At 45.9% G+C, this 16,104-nt stretch overlaps 1 protein-coding gene across 13 annotated transcripts in view; it reads left to right on the top strand.

The window, feature by feature from the left end:
- Positions 1–16,104, top strand: part of COMMD7 (COMM domain containing 7) — a 69,237-nt gene that overhangs the window by 7,920 nt on the left and 45,213 nt on the right. For 4 of the 13 annotated variants that reach the window (XM_021077441.1, XM_021077437.1, XM_021077433.1 and 1 more), the window contains exons 2-6: positions 553–606; positions 703–805; positions 13,324–13,499; positions 13,957–14,047; positions 14,621–14,670. In XM_021077441.1, the coding sequence (XP_020933100.1) occupies positions 553–606; positions 703–805; positions 13,324–13,499; positions 13,957–14,047; positions 14,621–14,670 (474 nt within the window). Of the gene's footprint in view, positions 1–552; positions 607–702; positions 806–13,323; positions 13,500–13,956; positions 14,048–14,620; positions 14,671–15,542; position 16,104 lie in introns of those variants that run through there. The other 9 variants (XM_021077439.1, XM_021077444.1, XM_021077435.1 and 6 more) reach the window with 7 other exon arrangements.

The following is a 16,104-nucleotide window of genomic DNA, read 5'->3' as shown; positions in this document are numbered from 1 at the left end:
ACAGCACATCTTTTTTATCCATTCATCTATCAGTGGACACTTGGGTTGCTTCTGTATCTTGGCTATTGTAAATAATGTTCCCATGAACATTGGTGAGCTTCAATCTTTTCAAATTATGACTGTGTGTCACTTTGTTTTATTTTATTTTATTTATTTTTGTCTTTTTGCCTTTTCTAGGGCCGCTCCCACAGCATATGGAGGTTCCCAGACTAGGGGTCGAATCAGAGCTGTAGCTGCCAGCCTACACCACAGCCACGGCAACTCAGGATCTGAGCCACGTCTGTGACCCACACCACAGCGTACGGCAACGCCAGATCCTTAACCCACTGAGCAAGGCCAGGGATGGAACCCTCAACCCCATGGTTCCCAGTCAGATTCGTTAACCACTGAGCCACGATGGGAACTTGAATGACTGTGTGTCACTTTAACATGATCAAAACAGGTGTCAACACCTGTGTGTTTCTCTTCTTTCTCAAGGGGCTGTAGTTGGGACGTGGGAACACTGACCCAAGAGTTGAGTCTTACTGATGTTCCGTGTTGTTCTCTTCACAGCAGTTCTCAGCCCTGACAGAAGTGCTCTTCCACTTCCTAACTGAGCCCAAAGAGGTAAAGTATCTTGTGAAAGGGGAGTTCCCGAGTGTGTCTGTGGACCTGAGACATCTAGAAAGTGAAAACTTGGTCTGTGCTGTTCCCTCTCTGCAGGTGGAAAGGTTTCTGGCTCAGCTCTCTGAATTTGCCACCACAAATCAGATCAGTCTTGGCCCCCTCAGAAGCATCGTGAAGAGCTTCCTTCTGGTTCCAAATGGTGAGTAGCCTCTCCCAGCAGCTGAGGTCAGAGACATGACTTGAACACTCCCTCAATCCACCGAATTGGCAGGCGTGCTCTGGGCGCCGAGCCAGAGCGTTCGGTGGTGAACCAGACATGGGCGGGCCTCGCAGTCTAGGGCGGGGAGCCAGCTAGACGGAGGGCGAGCAGGTGAGCAGAATAGAGGTGCCCTCAGGGTGCAGTCGCATCCCTGCTTCCGGCCCCAGGCATCTCTGGTCCCCTACCTGGTAGGCGCAGAAACTGAGAGTAAGGATCTAGAACCTGTTATGGCAATTTGATAGTCTCTTGTACTAATTTTTAAAAAGGGGCTTGTGTTTTTGTTTAATGTGGTAAAATATACATAACATACAATTGATCATTTGAACCATGTGGATCTTATATTTTGTGTTTTTTCATTTCCTCTAAGAGTTAATTTTCATTGTATTTTACAAAAATCTCAGCCTATGATGGATAGAAAAATGTATAAGATAGGTCTTTGGCGGCTGATGGTTTGAGAAGCAGGTTTTGCCTTAGAGCCATCAGGCAACAGTTCCTGGCGGGAGGGAGGTGATCACAGAGGCTGCGCCGTGGGGCTCTCCGCTGGAGCTCTGTTCATAAGAAAGAAAAATTAGAAGCAATCAAATTACCCAGCAACTGGAAATGGGTGTCACAAGCCGTGGTCCATTTTTACAGGGGAGTATTAGGGTGGTCAAGAATTCAGTTTGAGGAGTTCCTATCGTGGCTCAGTGGTATCAAACCCGACTAGCACCCATGAGGACACGGGTTTGATCCCTGGCCTCGTTCAGCAGGTTAACAGGATCTGATGTTGCCATGAACTATGGTATAGGTCGCAGACGTGGCTTGGATCTTGCTTTGGTATGGCGTGGGTTGGCAGCTGCAGCTCTGATTTAACCCCTAACCTGGGAACCTCCATATGCCGCGGGTGTGGCCCTAAACACAGACATACACACAGACACACACCCACCCACCCACCCACACACACACACACACAGATGCTGTTGAGGAAAATGTAGTCATATGGAAAACCTTGCACAATGTTCTGTTTGATACTGTCTGCTACAGTCCTTATGTTAAAAAGTATAAAGAGTTAATTGTGGCTCTGTCTGAGTGGTAAGACTGCAGGTTGTTTTAATTGTTCATTTTTAGCTATGTCTTGTCTAAAAAGTTGGTGGAAATAATTTGGCAATTTAATTAAAAGTTAAATTTATTTAAAGAAGGAGGTGATGGAGTTCCCAGTATGGCTCTGCAGGTTAAGAGCCCTATTGCTATCTGTGAGGACTTGGGTTCGATCTGTGGCCTCGCTCAGTGGGTTAAGATCTGGCGTTTCTGTGAGCTTGGTGTCGACTGCAGATGCGGCTCAGATCCTGCATTGCTGTGGCTGTGGTGTAGGCTGGCAGCTGCAGCTCTGATTCGACCCCTAGCCTGGGAACCTCCGTATGCCCCAGGTGGGGGCCCTAAAACAGCATTCCCAGTTTGCACATTTTACAAATCAGTAATAAGATCTTCCCAAGATCTCAGCCCAGTGATTGCATGAAAAGTTCAAAGCTTGGTTTGTTTGTTCCTGCCGGGCCTCGGACCTCAGACCTTCTGATATATCTTAGTGCACATCCTTCACGTGCCCCGTCTCATGCTCCTAAGGTTCAGGGGTGTGAATCAGAACATCCCCCAGGTTTGCAGCTGTGAAATTTTAGGATCCTTGGTTAGTGTGATTCTTGCAATTTTTGCCCTCATGGCAGGATAAAGGCATGAGAACCACAAGGCTGGAAGGGAGCTTACGGTCTTTTCAACACAGGAATAAATGTGCATCGCAAAGTTAGAACTGCAGAGCTCTGGAGAGTCAAAGGGGAACATCTCTCTTTACTCTCATCCAATTCTTGCCTCTAGAAATAATCACACAGTATAATTTTGGCATATTTTTCTGTGCACTGACAGACATACACATATACATTCATGTAGTTTTGTTTTTCATAAATGGTAATAAACCCTAGAATTACCCTGAATCTTGCATTTTTTCATACCTAGTACATGGAGGATCTCTCCACGTCAGCTTCATTCTTCCGGTGACTGCAGTGTACCTTGGACTGAATGTACCTTCTTGTAGTTAGTCCATTTCCCGTTGCTGGACGTTTTAGTTCTGACTCTTCACTCTTAGAAACAATCCCGCTGTGAATGTCCGTAGCATGTCACGTTCCCGGCATACGTGAGCATGCCTGTGGGCTAGGTGCCCGGAGTGCAGAACCAGGAGTCCGCATTCTCGTTGTCTAGCCTGCACCTGTGGGAATGGGGAAACCCGTGAGCTGTTGTGAACACTGATTTTCAGGAGACCTCGATCTCCATCTGTTCCTGCCCTTCTCATCTCTGCTCCCGCCCCATTCCGTCCTGCCAGACTGTGTTAATCCCTCCCAGGCCTTGTGCTCCAGCCCCTATGCCGCCTCTTTCAGAACAGTCTTCTCAAACCAGTGCAATCCACAGTGACCTCCCCTTCCTCTCAGCAACCAGGATGGGTTCTTTTATCTGCAGCTCTCCTTCTGGATCATAATCATCTTGTTTTCTCTTGTTGGTGCTGTTTTATTTGTGTCTCTCTCATGAACCTAACAGAGAGCTAGTTCCTCGAAGTCAGGGACGGAGTCTGTACCACTTTCCTGAGCCGTGGTTACAAGTAAAGCGATGAAATAGAGCAGGATCTTTTAGTACATGCTGGGTGAGTTGAGCTGGATTTGGGAGCTCTTGTGATCCTCCCAGGGGATGTTGGGTGTGTATTCTTCAAGCAGGATTGATTACTACTGTTTGTAGCCCACTGTTTTCTGTAGATGCAGAGACCACCATCCAGAGAGACAGGCTTTGCAGGCTAACTTGGATTTGAGTGTTGGTCATATCACCTAATGTAGCTATTTGACCTTGGGCAAATCAGCCTTTTGGAGTTGCAGTTTCTCATCTGAAAAATGGAGTAATAAGAGTAAGTTTATGCTGTTGGTTTTGGGAATAAATGAGAACATAAAAGTACTTGATACCGTGCTTGCTAAACTTTAGCATTATTTATCGATAGTTCAGTTAGTTTCAGTCCTACACCTGGATATCAGATCTTCAGATTAAACATTCTTTCACCTAATGGAGAGGATCTGAATTCACCTCTTTTTTTAAAAAATGTTTAAAAATTATAGTTCAGGAGTTCCTGTTGTGGCGCAGGGGAAAACGAACCCAACTAGTATCCATGAGGACAAGGGTTCAATCCCTGTCCTTGCTCAGTGGGTCAGGGATCCAATGTTGCCATGAGCTGTGCTGTAGGTTGCAGACGTGGCTTGGATCTGTCGTTACTGTGGCTGTGGTCTAGGCTGGCAGCTGTAGCTCCAATTTGACCCCTAGCCTGGGAACTTCCATATGCCATGGGTATGGCCCTACAAAGCAAAAAAAGAGAAGAAAAAAAAGTCAGTATAGCAAAGTGACTCAGTTATACATATATAAACATTCTTTTTCTCATATCATCCCCAGCATGTTCTGTCCCAAGAGATTAGATACAATTCTCTGTGCTGTACATCAGGACTCCATTTTTTATCCATTCTAAATGTAATAGTTTGCATCTGCTAGGAGTTCCTGTCGAGTCTCAATGGTAATGAACCTGACTAGTATCCATGAGGACGCGGGTTTGATCCCTGGCCTCGCTCAGTGGCTTAAGGATCTGGTGTTGCTTTGAGCTGTGTTGTAGGTTTCAGACATGGCTCAGATCCAGGGTTGCTATTGCTGTGGTGTAGGCCTGCAGCTGTAGCTCTGATTAGACCCCTAGCCTGGGAACCTTCATATTCCACTGGTGCAGCCCTAAAAAGACCGAAAAAAAGTAGTTTGCATCTACTAACCCCAAACTCCCAGTCCACCCCACTCCCTCCCCCATCCCCCTTGGCAACTGTCTGTTCTGTATGTAAGTTCTCTATGTCTGAGTCTGTTTCTGTTTTGCGGACTGGTTCATTTGTGCCACATTTTAGATTCCACGTATAAGTGATATCATATGGTATTTGTCTTCTTCCTGATTTCCTTCACTTAGTATGAGAATCTCTAGTTGTATCCATGTTGCTGCAAATGGCATTGTTTCATTCTTTTTTATGGCTGAGTAGTATTCCAGCCATATGTGTTGTTTGTACCACATCTTCTTAATCCATTCATCTGTCGATGGACACTTAGGTTGTTTCCATGTCTTGGCTATTGTGAATAGTGCTGCAGTGAGCGTAGGGGTGCATGTATCTTTTTGAATGAAAGTTTTGTCTGGATATGTGCCCAGGAGTGAGATTGCTGGATCGTATGGTAGTTCTATGTTTAGTTTTCTGAGGTACCTTCGTACTGTTTTCCATAGTGGTTGTACCAATTTACATTCCCACCAACAGTGTAGGAGGGTTCCCTTTTCTCCATACCCCCTCCAGCTTTTGTTATTTGTAGAGTTATTGATGATGGCCATTCTGTGAAGTCACCTCTTGACTATTTAATGCCCCAAAGCTCTTTAGGCTTTTCAAGTTCTAGAGTCGGTCTCATGTTTGCTATACTTCTCAGAGGCATTCAACAATTTCTGTTTATTTTCCTCTTCTTTTTCTCATGCAGTCTGACTTTTCCCTTCCTGCAATTTCTCTGCTCAAATTCTCCATTTCTTCTAGAGCATCTCCTAAGCATCTGAGATGGTAGCCTGTAAGTCTCTTGGTCTCTTCCTCATGCCTCAGCCTAACGTGCCATCTTCTTTTCAGTCCCAAATGCTGCCATCCCAGAGAGAGTTCTTGGCCCTTCATGCCTTGTTATGGCAGCAGCATCTCCAGCTCTGTTTCCCACTGCAGATTCCAGTTTGTCCTGGCGTACAGCAAGTATAGCTTGGATCCTTGGATCCTGCTGCTCCTCTCAGCTGTTTACTGTGCATAATGGGTTCAGTAGTCCTGAACTTGGCATCCAGGGCCTTCCCCACTCTAGTCTGAAATGCCAGGCCCTCATTCTCTTATCCTTCCTCCCTCATCCTGGTCCTGCTTATACAGTAAGACCTCATTGTAGAAGTGCAGCTTGTGAGAGCTGAAGGGACCTTGAGAACCCTCCAGATTAGTCTTCCTCAAATAGGTGTTTTCATCCAGAAAAGATTTCAGTGACCATACAGGGTCATAAAATACTGTCGTTCCCCCCCCATCCCCCAGCCTTGGAATCTTGGAGATTCACACACATGTTAACACATCTCAGGCTCTGAAAAATCCTGCAATAAAGCAACCTGCTTAACCAGTATCTGTGAAACAGTTAACCATGGCACTCTTCTTTTTGAGGGGAGAGGGGGATGGGGGAGGGCCAGGTAAAAGCTTTGTAATGTAGTCTGATCTTTGTCTTAGAGATAAGGAAACAGCCCTAGAGAGGGGAAATGACTTGCTTAAGATGTTACACTGGAAAAGCTGGTGCTGGAACCTCCCTTGATTAGCCCAATGCCTGTGGGGTTTTTGATGTTTTTCTTTTACTCTTTCTCTTTTTTTGGCCACCCACAGCATATGGAGTTCCCAGGCCAGGGATCAGATCCAAGCTGCAGTTGCAACCTATACCACAGCTGTGGCAGTGCTGGATCCTTTAACTGTGCCGGGCCAAGGATTAAACCTGTGTCCTGGTGCTGCACAGATGCCGCCAATCCCTTTGTTCCACAATGGGAACTCCATTATGTAATTCTTTTTTTTTCTTTTTATGCTGCACCTGCAATATATGGAAGTTCCTGGGCTATGGGTCAAACTGGAGCTGCTGCTGGGGCCTACACCACAGCCACAACACCACCAGATCCAAGCTGCACATGTGACCTACTCTGCGACTTTCGGCAATGCCAGATCCTTAACCCATTGAGCCATGCCAGGGATCAGTCCTCAGGGAGACTATGCTGGGTCCTTAGACCACTGAGCCACAATGGGAACTCCCATTATTTTAATTCTTAAAAAGAACCTGACTTAGCAACCTTTTTTTGGGTAAGATTTTCATTTTTTTCTGTTACAGTTGATTTACCGTATTCTGTCAGTTTCTGTGATACAGCAAAGTGACCCAGTCATACATACATATATATATATATATCCTTTTTCTCACATTATCCTCCATCATGTTCCATCGCTGGTGACTAGATATAGCTCCCTCTGCTACACTGCAGGATCCCATTGCTTATCCACTCCAAATGCAATAGTTTGCATTTAGCCTTTATCAACCTGTGGCCAGATTGTTTCATCTGTGTCCCACCTACTTCTCATTGCTCGCCAAACTGGATTATTTTAAAACAAATCTCAGACATCATATCATTTCATTCCTAAATTCCTAGTTATGTATCCCTAAAAGATAAAGGACTTTTCCCTCCTTATCAAACCACCATGCAGTTATCATATCTAAAATTAAAATATGCAGTCAGTGTTCAAATGTCCCCATTGTCGCATACATTTTGTTTGTAAGCATTGTTCTCATCAGGATCCAGATAGGGCCCCCACCTTGTATTTGGTTACGAGGTGGCCTGTGTATGCCTGTCACTATGGCTCCCTCATGGCTATGAGACCTTGAGCCAAGTCACTTAACCACTCTGAGAATCCATTTCTTTGGGAATAAAACAGCCAGTACTAGTAGCTCATACATCGTTACGAAAATGGAGAAAGATAGTAAATGTAAAGCACTTGCCTGAATAAGAAGTGGTGGCCACACTGCTGCTATATGGTTATCATTGTCATTATGAATTGTCTCCTAGAAAAGATTACAGAGAACTTCACAGCAGGGCCATAGTTTAAGCCTGGTTTTACTTGAATACTTAACAAGGGATCTGGCCCTACTGGGTACTCAGTAACTGGTTGTTTTTTAAGGAAAAGTGGTAACTCCCCTTTGCTGCTCCTAAAAGAGTCTGGCTGGCTGGGCAGGAAAAGGAATAATGAGCCTTGGACAGTAGTCACAAATGGTATTTAATCAAGTGTTGAACCAAGTTCCCCAGGGTTCCTGACCTCACCTTGCTCTATTACTTTTTTCTAAGGTACTTTTCAATAATGCGCTATATATGGCTTCTCTATTTACTTTATCATTATGGTCTTTTTTTTCTCCCAAAAGAATATGAGCTTTAGGACAGAGACTGTTGTTTGTTTGGTTCATTGATGATTTCCAGCGCCCAGCTCAGTGCTGGCACCTAGTAGGTGCACAGTAAATCCAGGTACGGTGACCATGACCTCTCTTTCCCCGTGAAACGTGCAGAGGAAGATGCAGCTGGTCAGCCTTCAGGATCAGTAATCAATGACTGGGGCTCCGTGTGCTCTCCCTCTGCTTCCTCCTTCAGGGGTCTTCACCAGGGCTTATTTCTGTTCCTTGGGCTTCCCCTCTTACACTGAACAAGCTTACATAGATTCGGCTGCAAGAACAGTGTTTGGTAACTTTCCAACTGCTTCCTGAAACCCTTAGCCTCACATACACTTCAATCTTGCCACCCATGTTGTTTGATGGCAATGGGGTTTGCCTAAGGCAACTGTACCAGTGAAAATTGGAGCTCAGGGGCTTTATAAACCATCCAGATGGTTATCTGGGTTTAAAGGACATTTTCAAATTTCCTCTAGTGACATATTCTGGTGACGTCAGCCCTAGAGTTCACATTGTTTCCTCTCTGACACAGGGTCAAGGCTGCAGGCCTGTCTTCTGCTTAAGATGGAGGAATCACTGAAGGAAAAAGATGAAATATATATATATTTCTTTTTTTAAAAATGGTTTTATTTTAGAAATTTATTTATTTATTATTTTTTTGTCTTTTTGCCATTTCTTGGACCGCTCCTGCGGCATATGGAAGTTCCCAGGCTAGGGGTCTAATTGGAGCTGTAGCCACCGGCCTACGCCAGAGCCACAGCAACGCGGGATCCGAGCTGCGTCTGCAACCCACACCACAGCTCACAGTAATGCCGGATCCTTAACCCACTGAGCAAGGCCAGGGATCGAACCCACAACCTCATGGTTCCTAGTTGGATTCGTTAACCATTGAGCCACAACGGGAACTCCTGAAATATATATATATTTCTAAAGTGTGTTCCTACCTGCCCTAGGTATTGAGGTAACATCAGGATGGAGAGCTTGCCGTCTGGCCTCTGCAGCTTGGTAGCCTTTGCTCTCAGTCACTGTGGAGGCATTGCCTGGTACTGCCTCACCAACACCATCTCAGAATGACCTGGAGTAGAAAGAGCCTGGCCTTTGGGACTCTCTGGCCTGTAAGCCACTTTCTCTGCCATTTGCTGCCTGTTGTGGCCCTGGACAACTCATTTAACCTTTTTTTTTTTTCCTTAAAGGGGGATTTTTTTTTTTTTTTTCCAGACCACAGCATGCAGAAGTTCCCGGGCCAGGGATCGAATCCACACCATAGCAGCCACCCAAGCCACAGCAGTGGCTGTGCCAGATCCTTAACCTGCTGAGTCACAAGAGGATTCCAGCATTTTTTAAATTAAGTTACAGAAAATTACAAGAAAGGAAACAAAAATGCCTTAATTTTACAGCCTTCACATTTAAAAAAAAAAAAAAAACCCTTGGAGTTCCTGTCGTGACTCTGTGGTTAACAAATCCGTCTAGGAACCATGAGGTTGCGAATTCCATCCCTGGCCTAGCTCAGTGGGTTAAGGATCTGGCATTGCCACGAGCTTGGTGTCGGTTGCAGATGCGGCTCGGATCTGGCGTTGCTGTGGTGTAGGCCGACAGCTATAACTCTGATTAGACTCCTAGCCTGGGAACCTCCATATGCCAAGGGCGTGGCACTAAAAAGACCAAAAAAACAAAACCAAACCTACATGAAGCTAGAAATTTTTTTTTTTTTTTTTTTTTTTTTTTGCTTTTTAGGGCGGCACCTGCAGCATATGAAGTTCCCAGGCTGGGGGCTGAATCGCAGCTGTAGCTGCTGGCTTACACGACAGGCACAGCAACTTGGGATCCAAGCCTCCTGTGCAACCTACACCACAGCTTACGGCAACAGCGGATCCTTAACCCACTGAGCAAGGCCAGGGATCGAACCCGCAACCTCATGGTTCCTAGTCGGATTCATTTCTGCTGCACCACAACAGTAACTCCAAGTTGGAAAACTTTTAAATGACACAAAGAAAAAAAAGCCCTACTTGCCCCCCACCCCCCCACACCGCCAAAAGGCCCTACCTTTTCCCCAAAGGTATCCATTGTGAAGTTTTTTTGGTTTTTGTTTTTTTGCTGCAGCATGCAGTGGCTTGATATGGGATCTCAGTTCCCAGACCAAGAATCGAACCCAAGCCTCAGTGGTGAAAGCCTGAATGAATACTAGCCACTAGACCATCAGGGAACTCCCTACTCTAAAGTTTTTTGTGATTGTGTTCAGAAAAACTTTCCTTACATCAGAGTTCCTGCTGTGGCGCAGCAGGCTCGGCGGCATCTTGGGAATGCTGGGATGCAGATTTGATCCCAGGCCAGGCACAATGGATTAAGGATCTGGCATTGCTGCAGCTGTGGTTTAGGTCGTAACTACTGCTCAGATCTGATCCCTGGCCTGGGAACTCCATATGCTGCAGGGTGGCCAAAAGGAAAAAATAAATAAAAATAAAACAACAACAACAAAATCTGTCTACTTAGCTATAAGATAAGGATATAATTAAAGCTATGAAGAAGGATCAGCAGTATACCCTTCTTTATGCAAAAGGGATTACACTGTGCAGACTGTTCTTACCTTTCCTTTACTTCTTTTAATTACGTTTTGCAAATTGGGACATTGAGAGCTACCTTATTCTTTTTAAAGGTTGCACATTCCACTGTATGGATTCTTTCATTCAGCATGTGTTTATTGAGTGTCAACCAATAACAGTTGGGCCAGGCACTTTTTTAGGAGCTTGGCGCACAGCAGTGGGCAAAACAGACCAAATCCTTGTTCTCATCAAACATTCTAGTGGGGAAATTGACAATAAATATGTAACATAAAGTTGGGTAGTTAAAAATGCAATGCAGAAAATACGACAGTACAGGGTACAAGTGAAGCGTGGACGGGGATCCTTTCAGAGGAGGTTAGAGTCAAGCAGATTCCTGAATGAAGTGAGGGAGTGAGCAGCCAAGGATTTGAGGACCCGTGTTCCCAGCAGAGGGACCTGCAAAGGCAAATGCCTGGAGGTAGGAACCTGCCTGGCAGAGATAGAGAGGGAGCGCACATTGGGTTCCAAGAGAGAGAAAGAGCATTGGATTCTAAGAAGGCCAGATTCTGCAGGGCATTCTGAGAGCTCTGGATTTTACCGTGAATGACACAGGAGCCTTTAGAGGGTTTTGAGCAGAGGAGAGCCATGGTCTGACTTAAGTTTTAACAAAATCACCTTGGCGCCCAAGCTGCTGTGTGAATGCATCCATACCAGCACACTGTTCCTGACTTTTCATCTCTCCTGCCCACATTGTTGAAGAGCTTAGTACGTAGACCTCAGTGTGTTTGGGAGGCCTGACTGTAGGGTGACTTCTTAGCAGTGCAGTTGTTGACTATGAATTTGCCATATCCTCTCCCCCCAAAGCTGGGTGGAGAAGTGGTTGCCTGCCTACCTATTTCTTTTTTCTTTTGTCTTTTTAGGGCCGCACCCACAACATACGCAAGTTCCTAGGCTAGGGGGTTGAATTGGAGCAACACCAGATACTTAACCCACTAAGCAAGGCCAGGGATTGAATCCGTATTCTCATGGATAGTAGTTGGGTTCATTACTGCTGAGCCGCAATGGGAACTCCTCTCCCCCAGAGCTGAATCTTTCTGATCTTTAGTTTCCTAGTAAGTTAAAAGTTACATTATGGGAGTTCCTGTTGTGCCTTAGCAGGTTAAGAACCAGACTTTGTGTACATGAGGATCCCTGCCCTCACTCAGTGATTTAAGGATCAGCATAACTGCAAGCTGTGGCATAGGTTGCTGATGCTGCTCATATCAGGCATTGCTGTGGCTGTAGTGTAGGCCTCAGCTGCAGCTCCATTTTGACCCCTAGCCTGGGAACTTACATATGCCGCAAGTACGGCTGTAAAAAAAAAAAAAAAAAAGATTACCATATGGCATAACATTGTAAATAAACTATACTCTAATAAAAAAATTTAAAAATAAGTTATAATGATAATTGCTGCTTCAGAGATTTGGGGATCATCCGACAGAATATTGGAAGTGAACTTCATATAAACTGAGAAGCAGCATGTGGTAGCCAGGAGTTTACTTAATTGGCTGGGAAGTAGCCCCTTCTTTGGAAGGCTTTTATAGCCAAGGTTTCCTGGGGTCTTGCCTTTTTTATTTCCCTGTGGCTTCCTCGCTCAGTCTGATTTTGGAGATAAAAGATTTCCTCCCTTTGTTGACCTGGTTTATTTTTCAGGAGACAGCAGCCTTTAGGCTTGTTTTTCTGGACGGCCCTGGGGGTGGGGGCTCGGGTTTTAGGGCATTACTTCAGGGCTCTCCCTGGATGGTGGTGGATGTCCTCTTATTCTTTGATTAGTCATCTTCTGGAAGACTAAGAAGTTGAAAATTTTAAAGCGTTTCCCAAATTGTTACCCGGTTAAACTTTGAGAAGCCCAGATTGCTGGCAGCACTTTGTTTTCAGGAATCAAGGAGCCTCAAGGAGAACAAAGCGGCCCCCATGGGGCGGGGGATGAGGGGTGGGGGTGTGCCTAGGGCTTCCGAGAGGAGGAGAGGAGGGCTCGACGTCCCCTCTGCTAGTGACTTGGGAAATGTAGAGGCCAGACCGCTTAGTTTGGTTTGGTTTGCTTCCTGAGGGCTGATTTTCTAAGGGCGCTGTCCAGTATGTCAACGAGAACGGCCTGTAAGCTGCACTGACCAGTTCTGTGGCCACTGGGCCCATGTGGCTATTGAGCACTTGAAACAGCTAGTGCAACTGAGGCTCAGAATATTAAATGTTATTTAATTTTCATTTACTGAAAGTTAGAGGAATTCCCACTGTGGCACAGTGGGTTACTGATCCAACTCGTCTCTGTGAAGGCATCAGTTTGGTCCCCAGCCCGGTGCAGTGCGTTTAGGATCCAGTGTTGCCTGCTGCAGTTGTGGGTAGGTCACAGCTCCAGTTTGGATTCCATCCCTCCCATAGGAGCTTTCATATGCTGCGGGGGTTGGGCAGTGGAGGCGGCCAAAAAGAAAACAAAGAAAAGAAAAAAGAAAAATTAGGTAACATGCGTGTTTAGTGATTACAGATCAAGGCTGTTGCCCCTGTGCCCCGCCTGACCTTGAGCTCCCCCGCTTGGCTCCAGGAGTCTGTGGCCTTATTTCCTCAGATGAGGTGCCCCCATCCACAAGTCCATACAGTCTTTTCTTCTGTCTCTGATTCCCTCCATGCTCCCTGGAGGGGCCAGCACTTGGGTGGCACGAAAAGCCGCTGCCTTGCTGTCCCTCGTCTCAGATACTCCCTCCTCCTCCGCTGGCCGGAGATTGTCCAGAGCAAGCGGAGTCTCCATGTGTTCCTCTTGTCATCTCTGTTGTGCCCATTAAATACTTGCTGCCAACTGGTTGATTGATTTGCCCTTTGTGACTGATTTCTCCCGTCTCCCAGGTGCCTTGAAGAAGAGTCTCACGGCTGAGCAGGTCCGGGCTGATTTCCTAACTCTGGGTAGGTCACCACCCAAGGTCGCTCAGAGTGACAGCCCTGCAGCTCTTCATCATGCTCATGTCTCCTTCTGTTCTCTTCTAGGTCTTAGTGAGGAGAAAGCCACTTACTTTTCTGAAAAGGTATCATGATTCCTCTTAATCAAGGTTAAGATCACTTGCTTTTATTTCACGGAAAGAAACAAATGGAAAACGCCAACTAAGGAAAACCCGTCAGTCATTGTGTATCATTTCCTCAACTTTATGTTGTTCATTTGGTTTCATGCAAATGATACAGTGCAGCTCTTAACCCTCACTGTTTAGCGTATCTCTAATTTTTTCTCTCTGATTTGACTGAATATAAATGTCATACAGTGTTTGTTCCAACGTGGATTAAATCTTGGAATGAAAAAAAAATTTATGTTATCTCCTGCCCTCTCTATGCTCCCCCAAACCCCCAGACCTGTGTCTGTAGGCCAAGCCCTTGGTTCTGCCTTCTTCCCACTGTTGGGGTAAAGACTAAACATGCTGTGTTGGGGGCAGAATGAAGAGGGGGGATTTTTCCCATTGTTATGACTTTGGCTTTTTGCTTTTGTTTCAGTGGAAGCAGAATGCCCCCACCCTTGCTCGATGGGCCATAGGTCAGACTCTGATGATTAACCAGCTCATAGATATGGAGTGGAAATTTGGAGGTAACTAGTTAGAGCCAGTCCCAGCTCATTTGGGTGCTGTAGGGTTGGGTTGCAGAGGCTTTCAGATGGCTTCACTGGGGAAAGGTGTCCTCGGTCCCCCAAGAGAGTTGGGGCCAGCAGCTGCTTCTCTATTGCTGTCCACATCCAACAGCTCTTTCTATCCATGGCTCTCTGTTCACTTCCTGAAAAGCATGTTTTGGAGTTCCCGTCGTGGCTCAGTGGAAATGAACCTGACTAGCATCCTTGAGGACGCAGGTTTGATCCCTGGCCTCGATCAGTGGGTTAAGGATCTGTTGTTGCCATGAGCTGTGGTATAGGTCACAGTCGAAGCTCGGATCCCAGGTTGCTGTGGCTGTGGTGTAGGCCGGCAGCTGCAGCTCCAATTTGACCCCTAGCCTGGGAACGTCCATATACCGTGGGTGTGGTGCTAAAAAGACCAAAAAGAACAAAAAACACATTTTGCTGTCCACCTAATGGTCCCTACATGGCTTTTTGCTGTTCAGCCTACAAGATTGGGGTCTTCAGAGTAGGTCCTCAGCCAGTCACTTACTGGTTTTCTCTTTTGTGTCATAGTGACGTCTGGGAGCAGCGAACTGGAGAAAGTGGGAAGTATTTTTTTACAAGTAAGTCTTCTCCTGATCCCTGAAAATTGGAAGATCTTTTGACATGGTTAAAAATTATTAAATCTGCATTGGGTTTCATTAATATCCTATGAAGTAGGGGTTCCACTGAACTGTCTTATGTATCTCAGAGCATTGTGGTCAGCCAGATATGTGGTCACTGATATACTTACTTTCAGGTGAATAGGATCTGGCTATTGTTCTTAAAAGTTTGATTGTTTCTGTGATTGTGGGAATTGTTAGGAGTTTTGGTGGTGGATGATCCAGACTGCTCCTGAGTGACTCTTGAGCTAGATGCCAGATGCTTTGATTTTTACATGAAAGCTTAGGTTTCAAGAATTCCTGGGTGATGGAGTTCCTGGTCGTGGTTCAGTGGTTAATGAATCCAACTAGGAACCATGAGGTTGCGTGTTCGATCCCTGGCCTCACTCAGTGGGTTAAGGATCCGGCGTTGCCATGAGCTGTGGTGTAGGTTGCAGACGCGGCTCAGATCCCTTGTTGCTGTGGCTGTGGTGTAGGCTGGCGGCTACAGCTCCGATTAGACCCCTAGCCTGGGAACCTCCACATGTTGCAGGTGCGGCCCTAGAAAAGACCAAAAAAAAGAAAGAATTCCTGGGTGTTCCCAATGTGGCTCAGCGGTAACAAACCCAGCTAGTATCCATGAGGATGCTGGTTCAATCCCTGGCCCCAGTCAGTGGGTTAAGGATCTGGAGTTGCCGTGAGCTGTGGTGTAGGTCACAGATGCAGCTCGGATCCTGTGTTGCTGTGGCTGTAGCATAAGCTGGTGGCTGTAGCTCTGAGTGAACCCCTAGCTTTGCCCAGTTATCACCATTTTAATTAAAAATTTTTTTAATCTTTTTCCCTTTTTGTATCAGTTAAAGTTGGTGGTTAAGAAAGGAAATCAAACTGAAAATTTATACATAGGTGAGTCCAAATTCCCATTTGAGCCTTTTCACTTTTCCCATGTTCTCTTCAGTCACTGGGCTCGTGAAGCCCCCCACCAATCATTTCTCCAGAAAAGAAGTCATCCCCGAGCGGTGGAGTTGCCATTCTGCTGGCTTTGCTCCCATGAATAATAAGGCTCTGGCAGGTTGGAATGCCTTTTTGCAAAAGGGAAAGATGGGGGGCAGGAATGGCGAGTGTGGAAGAGCAGGAAGCTCTTGCTGCAGGACCAGCTCGATGGTCCCTGTCATCCTTTTGTGCTGGGGAGTCAATGCCATTTTAAATCCCACCCACCCCACCCCCGCCACCCTTTAACATGGAGCTGAGAACTTTCTATGTTCAAGGCTCTTAGGTCTTTATCATGATCAATTACCCGTCAAGAACTGCTTGGATGTACGAAGCCAACACAGACAAAGCAAGTCTCTGGGTGGAAATTCGTTTTCTTGGATGATTCTGTGGAGTTGGAAACATTCACCTGAAGCGTCATTTTCTCTC

The sequence above is a fragment of the Sus scrofa genome, chromosome 17, assembly GCF_000003025.6.
Source record: "Sus scrofa isolate TJ Tabasco breed Duroc chromosome 17, Sscrofa11.1, whole genome shotgun sequence".
NCBI classification, from domain to species: Eukaryota; Metazoa; Chordata; class Mammalia; order Artiodactyla; family Suidae; genus Sus; species Sus scrofa.
Note: the sequence above shows the minus strand (reverse complement) of the source record. Positions and strands in the feature narration are given on the sequence as shown.